At 41.4% G+C, this 27386-nt stretch overlaps 1 protein-coding gene across 7 annotated transcripts in view; it reads left to right on the top strand.

The window, feature by feature from the left end:
• The window catches only part of JARID2 (jumonji and AT-rich interaction domain containing 2), a 225289-nt gene that overhangs the window by 134201 nt on the left and 63702 nt on the right, over nt 1–27386 (top strand). For all 7 annotated transcript variants that reach the window (XR_012623778.1, XM_074828927.1, XM_074828896.1 and 4 more), the window contains one exon: nt 24498–24667. Coding sequence is in view for 1 of the 7 variants with exons in the window: in XM_074828896.1 (XP_074684997.1) it covers nt 24498–24667 (170 nt within the window). In the remaining 6 variants the exon portion in view is untranslated. The remainder of the gene's footprint in view (nt 1–24497; nt 24668–27386) is intronic.

Genomic DNA, 27386 nt, shown 5'->3' with positions numbered 1-27386 from the left:
AAGACAGGAAGAAAAAAAAGGGCATATAATTGTATTTTGAAGATCACAGCAATGCCATGATTTTTTTCTGTTAGGTTATTTAAAGAATGGGATTCTATTTAAAAATTTTGATTCCTAGAAATTAACTATCCTAGCATTTGCAGTGGTCTTATTCTTCTGGAAGAGAAGAGATTACTTAATGAGAAAACGTTCAACACCATCAAGTATGGGTAAGATTTCAGAACTAAATGAAACAGATTTCATTTCTTGCAAAAAATAAAATTTCAGCTTAAAAAGATGTCAACAGATAAAAATAATTGTAGCAAGAATAAAAGGCCAAGAATGGAAAAGCAGAAACCTGTTCCTGAAATAAAGATGTAAAATGCTGTAATATATGGCAGTAAGTAGTTTGCTGAGATTAAATTTAGTAACAGTTTTATGAAGTAAGGACACTTTTTAGTGGTCTTTTGAAGGATTAGGAAACAAAGGATATGGGAAGAGAAGTACAGTCTGAAGATTCTTGATATTTTCTACTTTGTAGTAATAGTGGGCTCCTAATCTTTTCATTCAGTGTAACATTTGGAATGTAAGGATGTGTTGCCAGAATAAATTTTTCATTTGGTTCAGCTTCTCCAGTCTCCAGACAAGGTATCTGAAGATGTTGCTGCTAAGCACTGTAAGACTTAGTTTGTGTTTTAACTATTATTTAAGCAAACTGGTGATGGAAGCATCTAGTTTCTTTTATATGGACATTTAGAGGACACTTACCATGGGCTGTTAGCAGAAATGATGTTGTATGCAATAATTCTGACCTGAGTGTTTTGTATGTGTGCTGAGTAAAAAGCCAGCCTGGGTTGAATAATGTTGTCCTATGTGCTCTGCAAAGATAACGATATTATGAAAACAAACAGAGCATCATTCCAGTATTTTAAAGTGGAAGTGTATTCTAACATTGAGTTTTAAGTATATTTGGGGGGTTTTGGTATTTTTTATAAGTACCTGAAGATTGTGTTTATACTGTATGCTGGTTTGGCATACACTGAACTATAGGAAATCTTATTCTGTATTTATTCCTGAGGCTGACCTAGACAAAGTGTCAGTGGTAGGAATATATTCTTGACGTGTTCCTTGCAAATGGCAGCATGAGCGTGGACTACTGCTGATTCACCAAAACTGACCGCAGTGCAGGTATTATTGTTGTTATGGGTCAGACCAAAGCAGATGTTATCACAAGTAGGGAGTGAGTCTCAAGATTCCCAGATGGATGGGAGAGGTGTGGGAGAGGTGTGAGCACTGGTCAGAAACAGGGCAGTCCTCATCACCAGCATTGAAGCTTGGGAGTGTAAGAATTTTCTAGCTCTGAATTGAATTTGAGAAGCATAGATCTTTTTTCTGTAAATATCTTCTCTGGAATCTTCTTAGGTCTCTTGTGTTGATAGAAAAATCACAGGCATTATACATATATGGCCTAGCTTATGCTGGTATAGTGCTTTTCCTTTACTTTCTTCCATTGCTGCATCCAGTAGCACAGGATTTCCTGAGGAAACTTTTTTTTTTCCCTTCTTAACCTGAACATTTGTAGTTTTACTACTTTAATGGTATGTTTATTGTTAAATAATTTGTGCAGTAATGGCCATATCATCATTATGTTTTGATTTGATGCTTTTCTTCTTTGCTTTTCTCTCTTGGTAAATGTTCTTGGCTCTGATTAAATAAACTAAAGCTTAAGGGATCATTGACCATGTGGCAAATTATTTGCAAGTTGGTTGGTTGGTTGTTTTTTTTTTTCCACCAGTTGTATTACAGTCTATTTCCAGTGGTAGCATCCTTCTTTCAGCTTTCAGACAAGTTCTCCCCTGAGTTTCATAGTGGTAGTTACTATGGAGATGACTGTCCACTCTTCCTTTTCCCTTGCCCTCCTCCTTTCCTGGAGCTCCTGCAGCTGTTATTTATCTTTTCAATAAAGTAAGTAGATTTTGTATGGACCTCATTTCTAATATCACTTCTACTGCAACGTGTCATTTGCCTGTAATGCTTCCACTTTCATGAAATCCTGTAGATATCATTTATATGAATGAAAAATTTGGGGTATGAGTAGAGAGTGAGGAGATCACTAGTTAAAAGGGTCACTCCTGGAGCTATTATGTGATTTGATCTTTCTTCACAGTTGAAGAGCTGTTCATTGGAGTCATAATTCTGCAAAATGAATTAACTGGTAACGTGTGTGTGTGTATATGTATGCTGAGTGTCTAGGCTAGCTTTTAGAATTTATTTATTTTAAATGGCAGCTTTTGGAATTCAATATAAACATATTCTGCTGCAAGTTAAAATTTCTCTGATGAAGAAATGAAAACTTGAGACAACACTTCATTAGCCTTTTAAGTCTGAGAGACTTTTCTTTGCACCTCATCATAATTTTGATAGCTCTTTATACAGCTTTATATATTCCAGCTTTAACGGAGAAATGTGGATGTTTGGGTAGCTGGCTATTCTGCAACAGATAGGATATTTTCCTTTGCACATGTGCTATTGTATTTCTGAACCCCTTGTCTTGGGGAAGTGTTGTTTCACTTGGTGTCGGTGGTTTAGTGTCAGCGCTCTGTTGAATGATTTAGATTTGAAATGTGCTCTCCAACAAAGAAGTTCTACCACAACTACCTGGCCAAGGGGACATCCCACCCCGAAAGCTGGTGTAGGTGCACTGCTGTTTTGATGACCGCTTGTTTCTTACAATATAGCTGCATCTTCAGAGGTTTTCTCTCTTTCTGTAGGGAGATCTTGCCCTAGGTGATTATGAATTGCGATGTTGTGGTTTTCCTTTGGCCTGCTGAGCACTGTCATCTGTGGCTTTCCACAATCGGGAGCCTACTGAGGAGTCCCTCTGTTTTACAGTTGCATAAACACCCTACCTTGGGCTGTTGGTCAGATGATGCAAATCACTTTGCCTCCTGTTGAGAGGCTGGGTTGAAATTACAGCCTAATGGCCTGCTATGCAGCCAGGGGATGCATGATAAGGAGGAGCAGGCTTCCCCTGACCCAATTTGTGCTGGCTCTGGCACGGTTTGCCACCTAGCAAAAGCAAAGGCAGATGGTTTTCTGCTAGGTTAGTGGGACTGGTCTCGGGGACAGATCCCTGTGGCACCTCAGCGAGCACAGCAGAGGTGGCCACGGGGAGAAAGACAAAGAGAAGGAGCATCAACCCCTCTGGGCAGTGGCAGGCTGCCCTGATCAGCTCAGCCTTCCAGGATAATGTTGCTCTCAGACTTATTCTAAGCAAGCAAACCTCTTGTCTCTTCTGGTCATTCCTCTTTCCTAGTGAGATGAGGGAGAGACTCTGAAACCCTTTGCTTTTTGTCTTCTGTGCTCCTTTATTATGCCTTAGATTATTCCTGGCCCTGTGACAATTTGTTCTGCAAGTTGTCAAGCAAAATGTGTATTTAAAAATAAATTACTCTAAAATTTTAATCAACTCTTTTTTTAGAAGGGAGTCTCATGTTTTTCTTTTGCATACGTCTAGTTTGCTGTGAAAGTGAGCAGCTGGGACTTTGTTGATTACTTCTATTTTTAGTGTCGTCTTCTTTACACCTGCACATTGAAAATCATGAAGTTTTCTTAACAGGGACTGAGAAATCTTTCAAACCCCCTGACTCTTAGGTCAGAAGCCTGAAACCAAGCTGTCCCGCTAATTGCAGTATCTCAGTGTGCTTGGGCTTTTTATGTTTGTCTTACACTGGAAAAATTGACCGCTATTGATTTTTCGTGAAATCTAGTTCATCCTACCCGGTTGGTTTGTAAGAGAACAAGAAGAGAAACCAGGTGTGGCACAATTTCCGAGAACCTCGCTTTTATGTCTCTAGGCCTATGAAATCCTCTCATTACCTGAAAATTAGATTGTAAGTATTGAGTCATACCTAGGCAAATGTTACCATGAAGTCAAGGTTTGGGTTTTATCAGTTTTATTTCATTTCTGTTACGCAGAAATCTCATCGTTAAATTTACTCAATACATATGCTACATGCCATACCAGTTTAAGAGTATTTAATTGCTTCCAGTTTCCAGATAGACTGCAAAATAAACTTTAAAGGTGAATCAGATGAGAAATGGAAAAACAGGGGAGATAGCATTTGAGTAAAGGCCACGCTGTTCTTATCAGGAGAATTAACTGAAGTAATTCAGAAAAAGAACACATGAAAAAAAAGTTGTTTCTTCCTTGAAGTGTGCAGTTGCAGGACCCTACTAGAACATGAATTCAAACATTAGTTCCTCTTTATGCAATAAAACCACAGTATCTCCTAGTAGTCTAGTACTGTAGGTGCAGGTTAAGGAAACACGCATATTCAAATTCTTGTCATACTGTGTGGCCTTGTAGGTTACTTAATCTCTCTTCCATCTTCAGAATTAATTGGCAGAGTTTTGAGGGATTTAAGATTGGAGTAATATTTGTTTATAATTTTAAAGAGGAAAGTAAAAGTAACTTATATTATTTATATATTTTATTTTTATATATGTGTCTATTTTTGGATTTATGTATTTATGTCTCCACTTCCTTGTTCTGATATTAAATTAACACAGATATTCATAAATAAACAAAAAAGAAATTATGTCCCTGAAGGAGGATTTTGAGAGTGCTTTATCAGCATAGCTGCATTCAAATCCATTTTTAAATAACAAGAGTTAACTCCTGGATCCACTGAAAGACAGTGCTTATTTGTTATTGATTTCAGCGGGTCAGACATTTTCCTAAGAAGTATGCAGGCTGAAGAATGCTGTAAATTAAGTACCCCTGGTTTTGACTGCACTTGGAGTAGCCCTGCTTAATATCGTGCTTTTTCAGGTTTTTCAGCAAAGAGTCTTGTTTATTTTCCTTTTCAGTTATGTTATTTTATGTATGCTGGAGTTTTACACCACAGAATGAGCCATAAGAATGTGATGCCATGTACTCTCTTCCACGTATTTCCCCAGGCTCTTACCTGGCTTGTGTCAGCTTGCCGCCTCTGTTGAAGTTGGTCAGTGTGAACTCTGAGAAATTAAGTGTTTATTGAATGGGTGGCTGCCAATCTGGGTCTCATACTTGTTGGGTACTTGATTATTTTAGTGGCAGAGAAAGGCATCCTCTTCACCCGCAGGATTGTTTGTTCAAAGCCCTTTACACCGAGTACGTGTTGGTGGTGAAGGTCCTACGTTCACGTCATTTCCTCTGAAGCTAATACCTTATGTGCAGGGTTACTAGTTCGGTGGGACTACAAAGGGTATGTGCCATTCATAGTAAAAATGGAATAATCTCTCCTTTACATTTTTGTTCGGTGTTACAGGGTAATTCAATGAAAATATCTCAGATAACAAAAGTACCTCATGTTCCCTAAACCACGCTGTGTTCCTCTTATTTCAGTCATAGAAACTTCCCAATATGGAACTTTACTCCAAATTATGGTTATTATTTTCAGGTTCTTAGTTACATCTTCTTGAGCACTGGTTCCCCATCCCCTACTCTGAGACTATCCAGGTTCAGGAAATTTAACTACTTCAGCTGTTTGGGGGGTGTGTTGCATCTCATTCTTTGGTGTTACATGCTGTCTTCAGTTCAAGGCTGCAGATTGATTTGCTTCTCTATCGGGTTTTTACGTGCTGTTCAAAGCTCTCTGCCAGCCTGGGGATGCAGCTGTATGCTAATTTCCCAGTTTCTACAGAACGCTGACAGGTCACTACCGAAAGACTTGGTTGACTTGCCATGGAGGAAGTAAGTTTCTGGGCTGGGATGGATGAGAAAAGGCAGGGTCTGGGCCTGTTGCTGTTTCTTCTTTCTTCTCAGGTCCTGGAGAGGAAGATCCTTGTCCTGAGACAGAGCTCTGACCTTGTTAGAAATGCAGCTCTGTCACATCATTAGTTCTAATTTTTAACATGAAAAAGGCATGTTAAAAGGGAATTTGGTAGAGTTCTCATTACTCTGTCTTGTAAAAGGAAGTGTGAATTTAATCTTCATATAACAATTTTTAAAGGCCTTTGGGCTGAAGTAGGGTTTGACATGAAGATGGTCAATGGTATTTCAGTATCTCGGCAGATTTCCAGACCCTGATACTATCTGCTTGTTCTAATCTCTCCTGTCCTCTGGGAGTGCTTTTTTTCCAAGACTCTTCTCACTGCTCGGGGACACCTACATCTTTTAGAACTCGATGTTCCCAACTTAAAAAGAAACCAACAAAAACTTCTTTAAGTGGAGCCTGGAGGACATGCACACATTCAGGAATCCTTTTTTTTGTTACAAAATAGAATACCCTATTGAGTCAGGCACCTTTTTTTGGGCTGCGAAATTATGGGAAGCTTTCTAGCAACATGCTTCCAGAAGAAAAATTAATTTTTCTACCAGTAAGTAGTAGTGCAATGGTAATGTCCATGCAGAGATTTGCTTCCCCACTTGCCCCTTCAATATTACAGTGTTTACTTTAGATATGAAGAAGGCAGGACTTTGAGGGCATGCGTTGAAGATGTAGGGCAGTGTTATTTCTGGCCCCAAATAAAATGTAGGAAGAAGACTGTCTTCTCTTGCCTTCCTGGGTTTTTTCCCCCCGGATACTAATTAATAAGGGTAGCAGAGTCACTTTCACTTTTCTAACTCAGGTTCTTGTTTTTAATGTAGTATGAAGGAAACAGAAATCCATTTTCTGTTTGTGTTCCTCTCTGTACTTCTTTAATGAGCATTAGACAGTCCAGGATGTGTGAATTAGTTGTTGACTTTTCTGCTTTGTTTTCTTCCTTGTTTGTTCCTTACTCTGCTGTTTCTTTGGACCATCCCAACCTTTTCTACTGAAGTGTTTTTCTGCTAGGTTTTATTCAACAGAATCTGCGTGGTTTCCCAATATGAGCCTTAATGAAAACAAATGTTTACGGCGTTTCCTGAACATTAGGTGAGCTGCTATCTTTAATTACGGAGGGCTTGGAGATGGAGGAGGAAACCCACTGGTCTCATTTGCCTTATTGCCAACAAAGGGTCCTAGGGCTGTTTGTGCTCGGCTCATTCAGCGCTCTCTGCTTTGCAGACAAGTGAGACTTTCTGAGCATTTGAATACAGTTTATTCTATCAATTAAAAAAGAACAAAACCAAACCTGTCTCTTACGTTGCTTAAATACCTATTAAGCCCATGAACGGAATACTAATTTAGGTGGTTCTGTATAATGAGCTCTAAATTTCTGAGTCATGTCGGCCATGGAACCTTTTAACGAGGACGTGGAAAACCCCACAAAAAACCTAATGTTAGTCTCGGTTCCTTAATTATTTTAATGAGTGTAGAAACGAAAAGCTCCAAAGCATTGTGTCACAGTGGTTATTTTCCAGATAGAATATCAGAGGGAGGATTTATGAAGATTTTCAGCTGCGTTGCTGGGGTGGATGAAACACGAGCAAGAAGGTCTGAGCACTGGCAGTACTCAATGCCAGCAGCACACCTTATCAGCTGACAAGCCCTTGAGGGCTCTTCAATGGGATGAGATGGCTTTTTGTGTTTTCTCCACCCCCCTTTTTTTCCCCCCTCTCCTCCCTCTATATGTATGCCAGCGCATGTAAATCAGTGGCGTCTAGCTGGTGCAGGAAGGGGTGTCGCAGCGCAGAGCTGCACTCTACCAGCTCGATAGGTAGGCAGAGGGAATATCGGAGGTGCATACGTGAGAGTCATTTACCTCTGGATGGGTGTCGCTTTGAGTTAATGGGGATTTTAATTAGGCAATGCAGTGATGGTCGGCACTACCTGCGTTTCAAAATGCGGATATTACTTGAATGTCATTTATTCTTCCTTTAATACACCCATGAGTTACTTGATTCTGCTACACAGTCCCTGTGGAAGATGCTGCTGAGTGCACAGTGACAGCTTGTGCGCTCCCCATGCATCGCAGAAAGCGCTCTGCTCATTCCTCTGGAAAATGTTATTATATAATGCAGTGTGGTGCTTTGCCGTGTCTGCTGGGGGATCGCCTCTCTGTTAGGAGGGCTGCATTATCAAGTCGGGTATTTTAAGGATAGAATTTGGCATTACTTAATGATACGTGAAACGTAACTTAATGCATTTATCATTGCTTTAAATTTTCCAGCATCACACAATGAATGTCCCACAGTGTGAGCTTCATTTTCTCTGTATATCTCTAGTATTTGTATTATTTGTAAATGTGCTCATTTATACTAGGGAGAGAAAAATAAAGGCAGGGAACCTTAAGAAATGCCAGCTAATAAAATATAAGACAGTTGTGTTTCCTGGTAAACAATGAACATAGTAAAACTGGTGATTCTACAGGCATCTTGTGTTATTGATGAAAACAAACTGCTTACTGACATCTGTAGCAACCAGCCCCTGACTGGTGGCATCCCAGAACCCTCCTGTGCCGTGTGTTAGGCAGAATTACTGGAGTTCCCATTGTGACAGTTGCAGTTTTTGAATTTTGGATTTTCTCCCCCCTTCCCCCCACCCCCACCCCCCCCCAAGGGCTTTGTTTTTTCTTGCAGATTTATATTTCTTATAGGAAATAAGGGAATAGCTGCTCTTTTCTTGGAGATGGTATTAAAAGCCATAGCTACTTCTTTTGGATAGCTGATTATGTTATCAACAGGAACTTTAGATGTCTAACAGTTACAGTCCATCTGTGCTGCTCTGGAATAGTATTTCACATGCTGTAGACCCTCACTGCTTCTCCTGAAGAGTCCCTGCTCTCTACTCCATCCCACTGCCTGATGCAGAAACGACTCTTGTTTCCACAGGTCATGAACGTCCTTTGCTTCATGAGCAGGTTCGCTGCAGTATCACAGCTTCTGCATGGAGTTGCTGGTAGCACTGGGAAACTTGGGTTTAGCCCACATTTTTCCTGTAGCTGCTGTTACCCTTCTGTGTTATGAAGCTGATTAATTCAATTTTTCGATTTATACTGCTACTTGCACAGTATTTGTAGACTGATATTTCCCCACCACCACCCCCAGGAGTTGTTTCTGAGATTCTATAAATTAAGATGCCATAGTTTTTCTTTGTATTTCTTGTCTAGAAGCGTGACAAGTTGAGGAAGGGGAGAGTAGCACTTTGTTTTATAGAAGTGTTCAAATGATTCATTTGAATAATGACGAACCATAGCTTTTGACATACCTAATTTTCCATCACAGCTGTCTAGATCACGGAGATTGATGTTCTGGGTCAGCTATAGCTGATCCAAAGACTGTGCCTCGTGCATGATTTTCCTTCACTAACTGAAATGGGAAATTGAAATCAAAACATTGCTAAGAAATACTTTTAGAGAGTTCCCTGCTATCTGCTGAGAGGGGGGTATAGAGTAAGAGCTGCCCTGACTTATTGCTTGTCCCCTGCAACCCAGGAAACCTCGTGGCCGCTGTGGTGAGGACTGACACCACAGATCTCTTTCTCCACTTCTCTTGGCTTGTTGGAGAAGGCATAGATTACTATTTTCACGCTTTCCCCCCTCCCCCCTGGGCTGGTTTTCGCCCTTGAGACCTTCTTTCTTCAGGGAGATGATTGTATGTAATAATTGGCTGCTAAATCCTTCTAAAGGAACCGCTCAGTAAAACTGAGTAGTCTTTAATTTGACACTCCTAATGCTGGGTTAAGACGTGAGTGACAACAGCTGCTTTGCTTTTGCATCTGAACTTTGAGGGTGATGGCACTCTGTTGGTTTCATTTGGATTTAGAAAACCACCTTTAAAAAGCTGGAGCTGGAAATGAGTTTAAACTCTCAGTTCCCTCAGAGGTATGCTTTGCAGGTATTACAGTGTCTGGTTCACCGATTTTGGTGGAATGGGTTCCTTATTAAGTCTGGAGGAGTGCTGAGTTTTGGCTTTTGATTTTATTTTTTTAAAAGCTTTACTTTCCCCCCAGGGAAGGGGAGAGGTATGTAAAATGCAGTTAATTGTAATAGTCTATTATCTCATTAAGTTATGAAATACCTTCTGCAAAGCTTATTATAGTAATGTAAAAATAGTCTATTTGTATTTCTGATCTTTGTCTCCAATCCTTGCTTTTCATTGCAGATAACAAACATAGGTATATGCGCATGTGTGTGTGCATGTATATGCATGTCTAAAGCACTGAATAAAGTAAAACTTACCTATACAGTTTAATTTTATTCAGCTTAAAGTTTTGTCAACTAGATCAGTCATGCCAGGCTGGCTAAGGTCATGCAATGGCTATGAAGAGGGATATTGTTAGTGACCCAGTTATTTTTAGTGTAGCTTCTGATCTTGCAGATTTATATAACAGTGATGCACGGAAGAGCTGGAACACTTTTAAAGCTACCTGACTGTGAGGAGTCCCTTGTGGGTAGGGAAACCTTTGCTGAATGCACAAAAATATAGATTAATATGTTCCACAAAACTCATACCTAGATTTTGAACCCTGTATGAGACCAGGGATGTCTCCATCTGGTGCGTTTTTAATACTGCCCATATAGATTCAAAATGTGATGTTGAAGTCAGCCCTTTTCTGAAGTATAGAATTTGAATATTTAGAGATGGAATTGTAGCTTAAATTTCTTCCAAAGACAAAATCTACCTCTATCTGCAGTAGAAAATCATCACAGAAGACAGCAGGTCATGGAGTGGGTGGGCTGGAATCTGAGATAGTTTTAGAAGTGATTTTGGATTTACTGATTCAAAATCATTCAGGTCTTAGTGGTGGTGCTTTGCTGAGATTTCTAGATGGCTTATGTTAATTTAACTTAAGATGTAGCTTTTAAATTAATGAAGTTAAACTGGCACAAGAGGATGTATGGACAGGCTGTCTTTTTGATTTATCTGTCAACAAGGCACTGGTTTAACCTACTCTTAACCCATAACAGTCCACGTGGATTTGAACTGATTTAACAAAACTTATTTAATTAAATTGGGGCAATCTTGTGTTGCCAGCAAGGCCTCAGGAGAAGCATCTCTAGTTCTGCCTTTTGGCATTTTCTTCCCTTGGTAATGGTGTGATAAAAGATGCATTTATTTTATTTGTTGACTTAATTCTCACCTTCAAGCTATTAAGATTTCCTTTAGTGCTAAGGGCGGTCGCTTACAGAACCCATTGTGGTTGCATTTGTTTGTTATTTTGAACCGTATCCCTAGCTACTGAACCCCTAATTAATATAATTTAAAACAGAGAAAATACTTGGGGGTTTTATGAAATCCTCCACGTATTTGTTTACCTGTGGCTCAGCAGTTGGCTGGGTACGAAAAGGATTGCTTATTTTGTTAGATTTCTGCAGTTTTCTATTAAGGCATGTTGTCGGCTGCATTGCTGCTCTCTCCTCAGTCGTCTGCTCCTTGCAGGATTTCCATTTTATTTTCAGGTAACTTCCACATTCCTGAGCATACTGATGGCTCTTTGCACTCCCTCGCAATGCTTTACTTTCTTTATTGCTCCTGGCCTTATTGCCTGCTTTCTCTTATTGCTCAAGTGCTTTTTCCAATTTCACTTCTTTCGTTCTTCAGCGGGGTTTCGCATGGTGTTTTCGCCAATTGCCTTTCAGATGCACAGCTTTTGAGAGCTAAATGAACTGGTGCCGAGAGTTCATCGAATGTTCACCAGCGGTCCCAGCTGAAGTAATTGCCAATTTCTTGCCGCTCCTGTGTGGGAGCACTCTGCCATGACCTATGCACAGCCATGTGGCAAACCGGCCTCAGGTCCTCATCCGATTTAAACAGGCACGAGCGCACGCACACACAGTTTTTCGTAGGATCTTAATCCTTCTGCCTGCTCTCCTTTGGTCAACATCTAATTTCAGCTTGGGAAAGGGACAGAAAAGTAAAGTGATTTGCCTGAGGACTCTGCGTAAATCAGTGACCAGACACTGGCTCAGTGCTGTTGAGGAGGAAAGGTGGCATCAGGAAGCATCACAGGGGTTTGGACTTTTTGGACAAATTTTCAAGACTGTGCTTAGTGAGGTGGGGTTTCCTTGCTGAGGGGCCTCCTGTCTGCCAGAACCAAAGCCACAGGTGACAGGGCTGAGTGGATGCTACCAACAGGCTATGGCAGGGGCAGTTTTGACTTCAGCGGGGTTTGAGAGACGGGCACAATGAGCTGTAGTGATGGGTGGGAACCTCTCTCTTGCAAGGAGACGCTGAGAAATGCAGATCTCTGAAGATGTTTAAGCTCAGGTATGCAATTAATTACAGAGATCAGGTTGCAAATAAAATAAAAGCACTAGGATGCAGCGAGGAGCAAGGGGTGCATTTGAGGCTCAGTGTCTCAGTTCACATTTGAGATGAGGCATCAGAGGTGTAGAGCAGGTTGGCATGTGTGTATGTACATATAACAGTGGGAAGTACTTAAGTGCCAGGTTGAGTCTGCAATGCCATGTGGTAAGAGGAAGGTATCTCACTGCCTGTCACAGAGCAGGTTACCGGCAGGTTAAAATGGCTGAAGATAGTCTCCTCTCTAAGTATAAAATTAATTAAGTATCAGAGTGTGTTTAGACTAATGGAGACATCTACTGAACGTGACCCTAAGATTGTTCTAAGCGTAAGTTCCTGGAAATTATAAGTGGTCTGCTCCCGGGTGCCTTTCCTTTACTCTTGCTGTCAGGTGTCCCCTCAGGCTGGGCGCTGGTGTGAGGTGCTGGCCAGACACAGCTGATCAGGGGCAGGGCAGGGCAGGGCAGCCACGCCTCAGCGACACTTCCAGAGGAGCCCAGTGCGAGCCAGCGTGTTGGCCACTGCTGAGCAGGATGCTTCACCCATGGGGCAGCTAGATCAGCAAGTGCTCAGCTTTCATGAAGCGTCACTGTCTGTGTAGACAGCATCTGGAATGCCATCCTCTCCTTCCTATTTCAAACATGTGTAGGCTGGGGCTTTGCTTATGATGGTGATCTGCTCATGGGGGCAGAAGTGCAGGAAATCAGACCTTTTCATTACTTCAAAAAAAAGAAGAAAAACCCCAATGTTATCAAGTAAAAAAAAAAAAAACAAACCCCACCCAAATTTGTCTTACTTGCTGCAGAGTCTTTGTGCAGACTAGGCTCCTTGTTGCAGAAGGGTTGACAGCAAAGGGGACTATGCTGGCATTGCTGCCAGGCACATTTTCCGTAAAAATTTTACAGTTCAGTAACTAATATGTTTCTTACTCAGCTCAGGGTGATCTTAATGCAAGCTGCTACTGGAAAAGGCAGTCCTGTTCTTCACTCCTGTGAGTTCTTGCCACCTCTTTTGTGCCAATACCAGCACTTCTGCGCTTATGAAACCGAACCCAACAAAGAAAAAAAATCAACCTATAAATTAATTTTCAGCTAGATCGACTTGCTCAGCCAGCTGATTATGGGGTCTCAGGAGCTCTAGTGCTCGCATAAGCAGGAACATGTGGCTGGAGATGAAGGGAAGAACATATTCCATACCTTTTTTTTTCAGCAGCCCTCCCTGAGATCAGTTTAAACCAAACTGAGCCCCCTCATTTAGAGCAGAAAGATGCACGTGAGGCAATTCAGTGGTTTGCTGCTCCAGAAAGGTATAGTCCCACTCCCTTCACCCTGCTCCTGCCTGGATGTTGTGTTCACATCCCTTCCTGGTCCGATTCCACAGTGGCATGCAGGACTAGAAGGAACATAGCTTTCTTCTACCATCATTAAACTCTTAGTTTGTCTGCGTTGTACCATCAAGTGTCAGGCATCCTGCTGCTCACGTACCACCATATCCTAAACTTAAGGAGGGTGTTAGGGAAGATGAAGCACTGATAAATCTCACTCTTCTGTGAACAAAGTTTTCTCAGAGGGACTATATTTTTGTCACTTCCTGGACAAATCTGTGGTGTGTACACACAGCTTGTGTGTGTTTTTACTATGATTACCTGCTACGAAAATGAGTTCAATATGCACCTTACCTTTTTGCTAGAGTCTACTGGGGCAGGGGGGTGTGACACATGCAGCAAGAAGCAAGGGAGTATTGAATACTTACTACTGCAGGTAAAGAAAGAAGGTCTGCAGGGAAGGCTATAGATTGCGGTGGCACAGGAATCGTTACCATAGTTTCCATCCATATCATTAGTTCCCAACTACTTTATCTGGCATTCAGGAGGAAGAGAAAGACAGTGTGCTCTGGCAGTCCAGCCAACCCCCTCTCATAGGATTTAGCGTCCCTCAAAGAAGAGGTGCAGGGTGAATGGCCCCTTTCCTTTTCAGGCCAGTTTGACTGGTAGCAGGATGTGGCATGGCTTGAAAGAAGGCATGAACAGAGTTACTGGAACAATTGACTGCGTCTGCCTGATTGACTTGCAAGAATGGGCTGCTCGACTCCTGGGGAGGAAGCCTGAAGAGGTTGCGGTTTGCTTCCAAGAGAAACTTAAGGCAAAAAATTACGATGAGGTAGGAAAAGGGAAGAGGCCAAAAAGTGGAGATAGCACCTGCTAAAGTTTGTCTTTTATCCTCAGAATTATGTAAGGATAGTATAGGTTTAACATAATGGCATATACTGATTCCCACTCTTCCCGCCCCCCCCCCCCCGGTAGCTTATTCGTGTGTTTCTATTTAGTAATCTTTTCTGGCAAGATGGTGAATGCAATTGATGGGTGGTTTATGCAAAAATGATCACTTTGCTGTTTATCAGAATAAAGTCTGTGCAGCAGATATAGGATGTTTATATTCTTATTTTTTTTCTCACTGGGCATCTAAACATTGTAGTTTTACAAGAGAGATATTTGAGTCCCTGGTAATAGCCAGATCATAGAGGAACCTTCGACAGGCTGGCCCCATGGGAAGTGCAGATATCTGGTTTCAGGTGTGGTTAAATTGCAAGCTGCAACCCCTGCGAGAGGTTAAAATGCCCAAAACCTACTGACTCTGTGACTTTTTATCACTTCCTGGCAGCAGATGGAAAATTTTATTCAAATGATAGGAATTAATGGAGGACTTAATTGAACAGGAAGTTTTTCAGCCATTCAGATGATGGCTAAAATGATCCATACACTGTTACTTCTGACATCTCTGCCAGAAGTAATCTCTGGCTTTCTGGCTGGTACAAGTTGCTTTTAGGGCGAAGGTGAAAGATTTCAAGAGGTACGCATGTTTTCCTGAGATTGAAAAACAAGAATGAAATGATCTGTAAAAATAACTTTTTTTTTTTTCTTAAAAAAACCCCACAATTGCAGAGAAAAGGCTGCTCAAAGCAAAAAGAGAATTTTCCTTCAGTTGCATGGCTTTGATCTTGCACCCTCTTGAGTTTTAGCAGTTGGTCAAATTACTAGGGAGGGAGCTGCTGATATGTTTGGTATTATTTGGCATATCATTCAGCATTCAGTCTGAATCTGCAGCCGTTTTGAAGAGGAATATGGAACAAAGAACAGCACTGAATTTATCAGAAACCAGGGTTTCAGGTAGTGCTGGAGGATGTTGCATGAGTAAGAAGTGGGAAGCACTGTCATCTGAACCGTGCTGGTTTTGTTTAATGTCTCCTGGTTGGGAACTGGAAAGTAAACAGGTTTTGCAGATGTCCCTCAGATGTCTGAGAACACGGAAAATGATACTAGAAGAATATTGAAGTTGCGCAGTGTGTTGTGCTAAATGTAGCTTTGACTTCTGTGTAATTAAATAGGGGGGAAATGCTCAAGTGTTTTGAAAATGGGCAAGTTTTAGCATTGTGTAGGCTCTCTTCCATAGCGGGGGAAATCTTTCTGTAGGGCCGAAGAACGCTTTTGAAAAAAATATCTGTGGTAGAGAACAAGGTCCCTGTTACATGTAATCCAACGCATACAGAAGGATGGTGTTGCAGAGTGGGTGAAGTGAAAGCGGAGCCCATTTTGTGCCCCTAGGCTTCCTCACGCTGGCTTTACTGAATATCAGGAAAGGGAGGATTGCTTCGCTCTTCCACCTGCAGAGAGGCCGGGCAGCAGGACGCTGCCGGTTCCTTGCCAGTAGGTGGAGACCGTGCAAGTGAACTGGAAATTGCATCCTCCTTCCAGGTGGAAGGTGCTTCCTAGTGTGGAGTTCACTTTGTTTACTTCCAGCACATGACACAGGGTTTAGTGTGAGAAAATAATTTTATTTTTGTCGTTTTCTCCTTGAAGAAAAGTTTGTCAGGACATAATACTCACTCAGACATCTGCTAGTGATTATTAAAAAACAAGCAAAGGTGATCGAATTCCTTATTTTTTATTTTTTTTTTTTTCTGCTGATGTGGTTTTGCATTTTCATTTTCTGGCACGTGGTGATGCTCTTCTCTGTGCAGCAGCATGGCATAAAATGGCAGGCCTAGCCTAAAGTCATTCCTTGGTGATACGCATCCTGTAAAACTTGCTGGTAGGGCGTGGTGGGTTTGGCTCAAGCTGAGGAGTCTTGGCTCACGCTACCAGAAAAGAGGGGGAGCCCCCATTTCTGGATGCAGGAACCAGTAACTCAAGTCTACATTTTCCGAGTGCTTCTGTAGGTATCCGTGCTCAGCTGTGCTTGGGAAGCAGTTTGCAGGGCACTCTGGTGAAGAGAACCAAGTAGCAGACGGAGATGAGAAATGTTGCAGAAGAAGAATGGCTCCAGAGCAGGTGCAGGAGCAGCAGCAAGCTGTGCACAGGAAGGAGCGTGGGGAGGAGTCAGAAGCTGTTGAAGCTGACGGTACTGCTGAAATAAGTGCTCATCAAGTGGCACTCATCACTGATCAGCGCTAATGCGGTGACTCCCACTGTAGCTTAGTCCCATAGAGTCAACTTGTCTTTTCTAGTATCATAAGCTGTCTCAAGTGAACAATCTCTGCAGCATGCATAGCCCAAAGAACAGCAAGGAAAGAGACATATCCAGGACACAGTCCCCTCCAAACTGCAGTACATTCCTGTTCCTTGTCCCTTCTCAGTGGGGATGCTTTTGCATTGCTATGCACATTTGTAGCTTGTGTGAGCATATCTGAGCTGGCCCAGTTGAATGCTGTGGTGGCGAGGGTGTCAGCAATAACCATGACCTTGGGAGGAGTGTTTGTAGGACCCACAGTGAAGTGTTTGCAGTGTTGCTGGTAGATTCCCATGTGGACTGATGAATTTTTGAAGGCTTGCTTAGCCTGAGTGGCTTTATGCAACCTGCAGTGTTTCATAGCTGAAACCTGAATGCAGTGTTATTTTTCTATAGCTTCTTCTATACAATGTGGTATGGGCCTCAGTCTAGCCAGCAAGGTCTGCGTCCTGATGTCATTGTGGCCACTTGTATATGCGAGATGGAGTACATACAAGGTTCATATATGATGGCTGGAGTTGTCCAGTTCCTCCGCAGTTAACGTGGTGGTGGGGTGGTAAACAGCATCCAGCAGCTTTTAAGAACTCCTAAGCTTTTAAGAACTCCCAAGGCTGTCTTGTACCTTGTTTTAACAGCTATTTCACTTAGTGGGTATAAGTATCTTTGCTAAACTGCATGAAGTGAGGTGGTTTTGGAGACTGCAAATACCTTCTTGTGATTAGTGAGCATGGTCAGGAAAAATAGATGATTCCAGAATTAATGATAATTTGAGCAGTTTTTAGCAAACAAGCTTAAGTTGCCAGCTGTACTTTGAACTGGTCATTAAGCATATGGGTTAGCTCAATTATCATTCGTTAAATGTAATTTCCAAACACGTTTCCATTGTTTGCAGGAGAGGAGGTCTCGGAAACAGTTTCCCATTTAAAACAAACACAAACAAAAAAAACCCCACAAAGGAAAATGTGCATCCATTCATTGTGGCTAAAGTTTTAGATCAAGAAGTGTTATTTATGGAAACGTGCCCTGTTAGGATCAATAATCAAGGACTGAATGGAGATGGACTTAGTATTTTACTTCAATTTGTTCACTCGAGAGTTTAAGGCTGGTTTAAAATTGTGTTATTAATTTAGGCCCAATTTTAAATTTTTGGACCACAGAAGGTAAAGAAGATTGAGTGAATAGAGGGCTCAGTAAAAATAACTTCTGAAAATTGTTGCGTTCAACTTTACTGGAATGTTTAATTTACTGAAAATTAATCCAGATTCTTCTAATCAGATGACAGGATTAACAATTACACTCTCACCTAGTAGTAATACAGGTCTGAGTTGTGTCTTGGATTACATGATTTTGCAAATCATTTTGAAGGAGTTGCGTCTTAGGGTGACCACATGCTTTGCACTGGTTACCTGCACCTGGTGTCTGCATGGCTGGGAGTGACCAGGTCTCTTGCCCCTTAGTTCCTTCCTGGCACAAACAGGCGCAGAGACACAGATGATGATTGAATCTCGATTTTCCACTACTGCAAATTTGCTGGTAGTAGCGATTGAGCTGGCATGTTGTTGAAATGGGCAACAGATACCACTGATGCAGGCAGAAGATACTACCCCAGAAGCTTAGGGGGATGTGGGAGAGGAAATGCATTTCAAAGGACTCCCTCGTACAGCTGCTTTCTGCTCTTGGTGTGATGCCGTTTAATTGCCTGATGTTGTAACTTGGGACACAGTAGTTGCAGCAGTATGTGAATACATAAAGAGAGAAACGCTACCTAGTAGTACCAGAGCTAACACTTGCACTCAAGTGTGCTCCAGGGAGAGAGCCAATAAAATCTCCTTGTATTCTGAGGCCAGTTCCTGCCTCTGCCCCCGCGCCCCCCCCCCCATTTTTTTTTTTTTTTTTTTTTTTTTTTTTTTTTTTTTGCTTATCCAAGCAATGTTTACCTTCACAGTTGGGGGAAAACATTTTTTTTAAAGTTTTGGCAGTGTTGATGTAGACAGCTTGTTGGTTTAAATTCTAGAGCCCTGTTCTCATGAACTGGTGATCCTCTAGAGGTTACTATTTGGAGTGAATGTCTTGGGCTTATTTTCAGGAGTGAAAGGGTGAAATATAGCTTAGTTGTGCTTCCTGCTCACACATGTGATAGTGGTAAGGATTTCCCGGTTGTCCCATGAAGAATGATACCTCTAGCACCAAGTTTTGCATGCTCACTTTGGGCTTGCCTAGAAGTGCCTGTCACATGGTTGATTTTGTTTGAGCTGGAAATTACACACTTGATAGTTGTTTTATCTGCAGCAGATGCCTGGCTATTAAATCCTAAATTACTTTTTTTTTTTTTTTTTTTTTTAAATGAGGGCAGAACATATCTACAGCCTATCACTTACAGGTACGTTTACCTTAATAAATGAAGCTGCACACACAAAGGAATCTTTGCATACAGGCATGTTGTGTGCTAGACCGAGTGTCGTGTTGTACAGTGCAATTAAACTGAATGTGTAAGCTGTGTATCGGCTCTGATGAGAACAAAAGATGGTGTGCTTCAAACCTGATCCAAAAATCAGTGAGGTAGAGTGTTTGTCCATGCCAGAGCCCTCCCTGTAAGGGGTGCTAGTGGCTGATGGAAGGACAGCTGTAATGTTTGACTGTAACTGCGTGTAGCTGTATGGGACGGTCAGGTTGAGACAGCAATATGGGAAAGGTCCCACAGAACTTAGCTCACCCGTATCCGTGCGAGGACAAACCCCTGAATGGAAAAAAGTGAATACACGGTGCACTGAATTTCAGCTGCCCAGATTTAGAAGCGTAATACTGAAAGAGATCTGGGAACTACAAAGCCTAACTGAGCAATAACAAGAAGCTCAAACTCTCCCTGTTTAAATATGTTTTGATAGTGGATGTTTCCTCAATAGCTAGCCTTATATCAGACAGTAAGCGAGTCTGTATTCCTAACTATCTATGTAGCGTTTGGTGGAAACTAATACCAGCTCATCACAGCTAGTTAGTAGTAGAGATTTTGATCTGTTAAAAGTAAATATCTACAAATACTTACACTGCAATTTCTCAGGATGGAAAGTGACAAAAGCAAAGTAACCAAATACAGCGCTGCTTTTAGAAAGACAGAGGCGTAGATTCCTTCGCTTTAGCTTGCAGGCTGCTTGCTAACAGCTCAGAAAGTGAAAAGCACACTGCATTGAAAAGGGAGATGGGAATTAATCACGAAACAGTGACAACGAGCTACTTAAGCTACAGTTCCTATGGAGTTTGGAAATCTAACTCTACTGGTGCCCTTATAAAGAAGGACAGACATCAGGTAACGGAAAAGCAGGAAACAATGAAGGCAAAGGTGAAGTTCAAGGAGTAAGTGAAAGGTTGAGACCAAACAGCAAGCAAATATTGTAGTATATAACAAGCCGGAAGTTTGTGAAAATCTGCAGATTGCTGAAGATTAGAGAACGTTTGAAGAAGATTGTTTTGAAATCTCTTCCTAGTTGAGATGCTTAGTTATGAGGACAGCCTCTCAACCCCAGAATTTATTATAAATAGATTAGTATGAAAACATACATATTATCAGTTCAATTGTGCATATTATTCTTTGTGTATGTTTTATAGTACTTATGCTTTGCTTTCACTTAGGAGTTATGGAGTAATAAAATAGTCAGATTTTTGTACTGATGTACAACTAAATCTTGCATACTGATAATTTAACACTTGGTTTGTAGCTAACACAGCATGTGCTGCTATCTAGAGTATTAATGTTTACTAAATTTAACACAGACTGGTATTACTAGCCTGAGCTATGCTTTGCAAAGAAAAGACTGCCTTTGTGTAGTAGGTGTTTTCTTCCTAAACATGTCCTTTTCTACAAGCTAAAGGCATGGTGCTAGGATATTCTATTTTAAAAGACATTTCTGAAGTATTTTTAGCTAGCACAAACTGTAGTGCTTTGATTCTAAAGAATGCAATTTGCTTAAAATATTCAACTAAAAATAAATTCCAGTCTAGAAAAGCTTCAAAAAGTGTATTTTACGTTGGAGAGAAATGTTTTCCAGCGTAGTCTGAGTTTGTACACTTGGAATATTTTTGTTGTAGAGTTTTAGTCTCCGGCTGTAATTTGCTGTCTCGGACCTAAACAGTCAGTTTAGTAGGAGAGGCGTACCAAAAGGAGGTGAGGCTTCCTTAGGCTGAGGCTTTTTTGAGCTTCATGTCCTAGGTAGGTGTTTAAAGGCTCTCAAAAGCAGTAGAATGAAAATAACATTCTGGTGAGAGAAAGGGAATTACTATTTATTTTTAACTAGTCTGCATATTTCTGGCTTCATGTTGGGTGTTTGCATGATGTTTAGATGTATTATTATGAGTTCTCCCCATACACTTTTCATGAAGTTTTTTCTGTTTGCATATTTGCAAGTCTTACGTAGGATATACCCTTTCGATGAGGACAGAGTGAGCAATTTATTTTGAGGACGCAAACAGGATTTCTGTTGTTCTTTTTGCCACTCGTGCCAATCTGTCTCCTGTTGCCAAATGCACGCTAAATAGGTCATTCCAGCAGAAATCATTGCATTAGCAAGCAAAGAGCAAAGCCACGCTGATAGTGTTATGTGTTTATCACACACAAAATGTCTTCCTGAGCACTTTTATCACTTCCTTACCTATTCTGCCTTGCTCAGTATTGCTCAGAGTACGATGGGCAGCTATACTTGATCTGATGTAATCGTAGTGGAGGGGGCTACCTCCTTCTTTGGCAGCAGCTTCACACTTATATTGGATTAAGTGTAATGTGAAACCATACCCGAAATAATTGGTTTTATGCTTCTAGAGGTTTTCATGGGGACATATGAGGTTATTAAGATGCATACACTCCTTCACAAGGAAACAGTTCTAAGTTGTTGCCCATGTTTTGAAATGTATATGTTTTTCCTTCGCTGGCCCACCTTTGAAACTGGTCATATTTACACAAATCTGGAGCAAAGACTGCATAAAAGCTTGACTTTTGTTTCCTAACCTCAGTGTGGTAGCTACAGAATTTCTTGCTCACAGCTCACTCTCTACACCCTCAGGCATTGAAGTAGAAGCCTTTGGAGCCCATGCCTATCCATGCAAAGAACAGTAGTTGTTGTAGAAACCTAAAGGATACCACAGGCACAAAAGGGTGCCTTCATTTACTAGTGTTCATAAATCAAATTGGTGATGCATACACCCTGTAACTGCTCAGGGTTTTAATAAAAGATAAGTATTTCATAAGGAAATGGCCTGTTTTTGTGACAGTGGTGAGTTCAAACCAAGCAGGAGGAAGTACAGTAAACATCAACAGAGGTGTGGGAGGAGAAGCATCTCAGACACATCTGCCCATATAGCAACAAGTCTCCACAGCCATCCCAGGAAGCGGAACAAGTTCACAGTTGTAGGCTGAAGCTGGGTGGAGTGAAGGTCTGGCATTTTCACTGTCCTCACTGAAATGAAGGACCCCCCACGGGAGCATGGTGGGTAGTGGAGATCCAGTCACACTTGCCCCCCGTGGGAAGCAGGCAAGGAAAATGAGCAGGGAATTGTTTGTACTGGGGAAGAACGTCTAGCAGAAAGCATATTTTCAAATAGAGACTGAACCAAAAGTACTTTCAATTCACTAATTTGTTTCATGTATATGCCAGATTTACCAGTCATTCCCTAATCCTCTCTCACTGCTCTAGGGACCGATAATAGAGGTGGTGCAAACAGTCCTGGATGACCCTTGCTGCAAAGGGTTAATTTTGAACCTTGAAACAGGCTTAACCTTTACTTTTTGGGGTGGTGGTGGTTGTAGAGTCCTCCCTGCTTATCTTTGATCACATGAGATTTGAGCAGGTAGTTTCAGAGATTCAGTGAGTGGATAGTGTGTTTTTAACAGCCAAGCTGAGGAAGCAGTTCGATGGGGAAAAATCTCTGTGCAGATGAGAGCAGCAGGCAGGGTTGCCCTTTATAGTCTGGGTTTTGGCGAGAGAGTGTATGTTTTGTGCAGAACAGAAGCCAGCACAAAGCGTTTTTTCTCTCGCCGTGTGTGTGGTTTTGGTGATAGAAATGTAGTTGGTTGAAATTAAAATCCCATTTGTCCTGTGCAGGAGTCCTCCATCTGCTTGAAGGAATAGAGCTTTGCAAGGCAGTCTGAGTAATTTTGGGGATATACAGGCAGATCTATACAAGACTTTCAGTCTGGAAAGATAATAGTTCATAGATATGAGAAAATATATGTGTTCAGTCATCTTTCAGTTCCAGTTCAGAAGTGATAAGCACCATGATAAAAAAAAATTATAAACACCATGCTATATTTGCCATTAAGGAGATGAAAATAAGCAGTAAGAATGGCTGGTGGTTTTTGTTGTTTGGTGGGTGGGCGTTGGGTAGTGAGCAGTTTTATGCAGAGTTTAGGGAGAAAATTGCTGATGCTACTTTTGTTCTCTGTTGTCATTAGGGGATATGTATATATGCATATAAACACTGCTGGGATTTAAATTTTTTAAAAATTTATTTTAGCCACAAAACTGTGGAAGCTTAAAATACACTAACAAACCTATTCTTACCCAACTATTTAAGTTTAATATCCATGAAAAAGAAGAGGTTTGCCAATTATGTGTTTCATCCACACTGAACGATAACTGTGCTTTCCTTAAGTCATAACAGTTAAGCCTGCCGTGGAGTGACAAGACCTGGCTTTTCCTTCAGTGTTATTTGATACGTGTTTCAGTTTGACATTATGTAAATACTCTGCTATTAGGGAAGAAAATGACATAAAATTGCATCCTTTCTCAATGAGGTTTTAAGTTCTTTCAGTAGCTTCTCTCCTTTTTGAAGCTGTAATAAAGATCATAATTAGAATCCCAGTTGCTTAAGTGAGAAATTAGCATGTTCTTAAATGCTGAGTGGAGTCAGGCTCCCAGTGAGACCCCCTCCGGGTATCTGTCCTGCCCCAAAGCGCTTTCCCTAATACCAATTTGTGTTCTAGACATATTAAAGAAAATCATATTCATTGCCACCTAGCAGTTAATCAGAGCCTTCAGATAGGCTTGAAATAATTTGCAGCCTGACTGCCAAAACCACCTGCATCTGTTCGTTTCCTACAGCTGTACCCAGGCATGCTCTAAAACTTATGAGAGAATGTCAGTCCATCACCCAGTACCAACACTAAGACAAGTTCCCTCCATGCATGTCCTTCATTCTTACAAATTTGTCACAAATACTACTTAACCCCACCGCGGACCTCCTTGCTTACTGTCTTTGAGGCTGTGGCCAAGGGAACAAAAATCTAATGGCTTTCACCTGATATTTTCCCTGTCAAAAATATCTTTCCCTAAAGGTTTTGTTTTGTTTTTGTAGAACTGGGCACTAACATAGATACCTTATCTATTAATATATATTTTACCATGTAAATAAGATTATAGCAGATTGGAATAAATTAAATCCTTAATGGGGCTAAAATAAACCTCATTTGTAAATTAATTAAAAACAAGAAGCAAGGAACACTAACACTTTAAAAAAAAAAAAAAAAGACATTTTCATGATGCAAAATACAGATTTAATTTCCAAATAAGTGAATGGTAAACTGTAATTGTATGATGTGCAAGAAAATACTCGGAACATATGAAATAGCAGTCACAGATTTTATAGTCAAGATGTTCCCTTTCTGGTTTTCCAAATTGTCACAGAAGATACCAAAGGGTAAAGCAAATAAATGACTGTCTTCGCAGTCGACCCAGGTAGGGATACACTATTGGTGGGAGATGGATTCAGATCTCTTTTTTTTTTTTTTTTTTTTAAACAATGAATTTTTATGTTCTGATGTCTCTCCTGCAATTTCTGCCTAACACTCTTCTGATATGCTCTTGTTTCCACAGGCCAAGGCTGCAAGCACAAAGGAAGTTTGCTCAGTCCCAGCCAAACAGTCCCAGCACAACTCCAATAAAGATAGTGGAGCCGTTGTTACCCCCTCCCGCCACTCAGATTTCTGACCTCTCCAAAAGGAAGCCCAAGACAGAAGATTTTCTCACTTTCCTCTGTCTTCGAGGTAGGAGTCTCGCAGCAGCCTAGGGGGACAGTCTCCTTCAAAGAACGAGCTGTAGCACCACACACTGAGTAGCAGCTAGACAAATGTACTGGTGCTACACTTGAATATATTGTGTGCATTTCAACTCTCAGCAATTTGACTGTATCTGCAGCATGAGCATTTGAGTTCATGGTTGTAAAGACCATAAAATGAGGCTGGTAATAGTGCAAAAGAAAATTGCTTTTATGCTTAGCACTCTGTTATCCTGAATGGGTTTTTGTCTAGCTCTCTGAAGTCCTTCCCATCCTCCTTTGTTTTGTCTGACTATAAACTGAAGAAGTGCTTAACTTGCCTGAGTACTTGTTCCTGCAAGAGGAGAAATCTGGTTGGAAATTCCCCTTCTCTACCTACTCACTGTCCTTTATTGTTCAATCTCAGTGAGGCTTTTCAGCTGATGGTTGAAGGGTTGCCTTTGTTCTTAGCTGTCCCAGGAGCTGAACTGTTCCTGTGGTGATAATTAAAACAGGTGAGCTCCTCCACTCTGTAACCCAGGTGCAGATAAGGGAACTGAAGTTGTACAGCGAGATACCCGAATTATCTCAGAGTAACAGGTGTCTGAGCCTGTCTGGAGCTGTATGGTGTGTGTCTGTGAGCCTGCATGTCAGACTTGGGGACCTTAGCATGAAGTACAGCTGACTGTCCAGATTAAACTGAAAAAGGAGACCTGACCAGTCATTTTTCTTGGGACTTTTTAACAGCCCTGTTTCCCAAGTCATGTACCGAAGATAGCATCTTTCAGTTTAGTCTCGCAATTGTTGTATTGGCTCTCATGGTATGTTTCTCTTTTGGGCAGGTGCCCCCCCCCATCCCTTCAGCTAGTCACTACTCCATCCTTGGTGTGCTGGAATGATGCCTCTTGCTTTTTTTTTGTCCCATACCTGCTGAAAGGGTGTGCATTTGTTACAGATAGGGCTTGTCTGCAAAAGTCTTACCTAGTGGATTGAATTCTTCAAAGCTTGTGTTTGAGTTCCCTTTCCAGTTCTGAGTCTCCATTTCATCTGTGAGCAGCACTGGTCAACACCACCCATAGCTTCCTGCTGAGGTGTTCTCATCTTAATACAGCATGGTTTGATTTCTTTTTTTCTTCTCTTCTGTGAGATTTTAGGCTAATGGTAGCTTTAGACTGGTTGCTAATTTATCTGTCTTGACTCTGGTCCAATATGGAGCCTCCATCCTGTTGGGACTTCTGGTAAAGCGGGTGGGTGGAGGGGATGGAAGGGGGTGGTGTGTTAGCTTTTGTGTTTGTTTAAAGGATTGAGAGGAGCAGAATCTAATGGAGTTTAAAGTGGCATCACAGTCCTCTGAAATTTAATCTGTGGAAATGTATTTCTAATTTAGTCTGCTGTGAGGTTGATCAGTCTGTTGGCAGCATGTCACTGCTGTGATCTGGGCCAACTGCCACAGTTGTTGGTGGGAAAATTCAGATGGGGGTGTGTGTGTGTGTGTGTGTGTGTGTATGTGTGTGAGCACACATGGCTGCATTCACACACTTGTTTCCACTGCTTGCTAACTAAGCATGTGTTATTTATAGCTTTGAAGGCACTTGCACTTAAAGAAAGGCAACCTGTGTGGGGATGTGAGTTCTCTCCATTTTTATTTCTTACTTTCTCTTAACATTCTGTTCTAACAATGCAAATGGGAAGCATGGGTACTTTTGTCCTATTTCAGTGCTTCATTCAGAAGGTTTGTTGTGTGGGTTTTTTTTTTCCTATTTTAATCAGTGGCTGTTTAGCTCTTGCACCTGTAATTTTCTTCTTTGTTATTCATCTGTAGAATAATTGATGTTTTGTACTGTCAATTAAGAACTTGCAATTCATTCCTAATTTCTTCAGTATGCAGGAGCACTCGTATATATCAGACAACACGTGCATTCAGACAGCAAAGTCCCAATTACAATTATATTAAAAACCACGAGGGAAAATCTGCTCTGAGTGCCACACATGGCATGTTCTTGGTCTGCTTAAACAGGCTGAAGCAGAAAGGGGAAGCTGTCAGCTCTCTGTTTCAGCACCTCCACAAGCTTATTGCTCCATCACCCCTGTATAAAGCCTGAAAAGAGCCAGTGAAAACAGGGGGGAAAATCTTGGACATCTGCTACCTGGATGTATTTCTGTGGAGAAGCAGGAGAGTGGCTGTGGCTTGGAGGGAGGAGGAGTGGGGTTGTTGAGATCAGTATTAGCATGGTCCTGGCTTCAGTATCTGAACTGCTGTGTCCTTCAGGAGGTCCTGGGTGCCTGAGATTGTGCCCATTTGGTCTCTCAGGAGGTTTAGCTCGAGGTGGTTGTGTCTCTTTTGAAGTGCCAATTGGAAAAAAGGAGGTGGAAGCTGGTTCTTAGTATGCTTGCAGGGAGTTTATGTACCAGTTCCAGAAAGGTCCCACAAATGGCCTTCCAGGGCACTTGCAGGCTTAGCTTGGTGCTGCTCTTCCAGTGGTATCGAGTGAGCTTGGAGAGGGAAGGGCCAGCAGTTTACTTAAACCCTGCATAGGGAAGACTTGTGATGTTTTTGAAAGGGGTTTGTTTTGGTTTTGAACCTCTGTGCTATTATTTATTGAAGTGTTAAGGGATTCAAAATTGCTTGCATGGTGGGACAGGTGGTTGTTCAGACTTCTGTCCAGATATGTGTGTCCAGCCTTGGCTGTTTGCGCTTTCATGATGAAATGCAACATAGAATTACATGG

The sequence above is a fragment of the Strix aluco genome, chromosome 1 (assembly GCF_031877795.1).
Source record: "Strix aluco isolate bStrAlu1 chromosome 1, bStrAlu1.hap1, whole genome shotgun sequence".
Taxonomy (NCBI): Eukaryota; Metazoa; Chordata; class Aves; order Strigiformes; family Strigidae; genus Strix; species Strix aluco.
The sequence above is the reverse complement of the archived record's forward strand: the minus strand, read 5'-3'. Positions and strand labels throughout refer to the sequence as shown.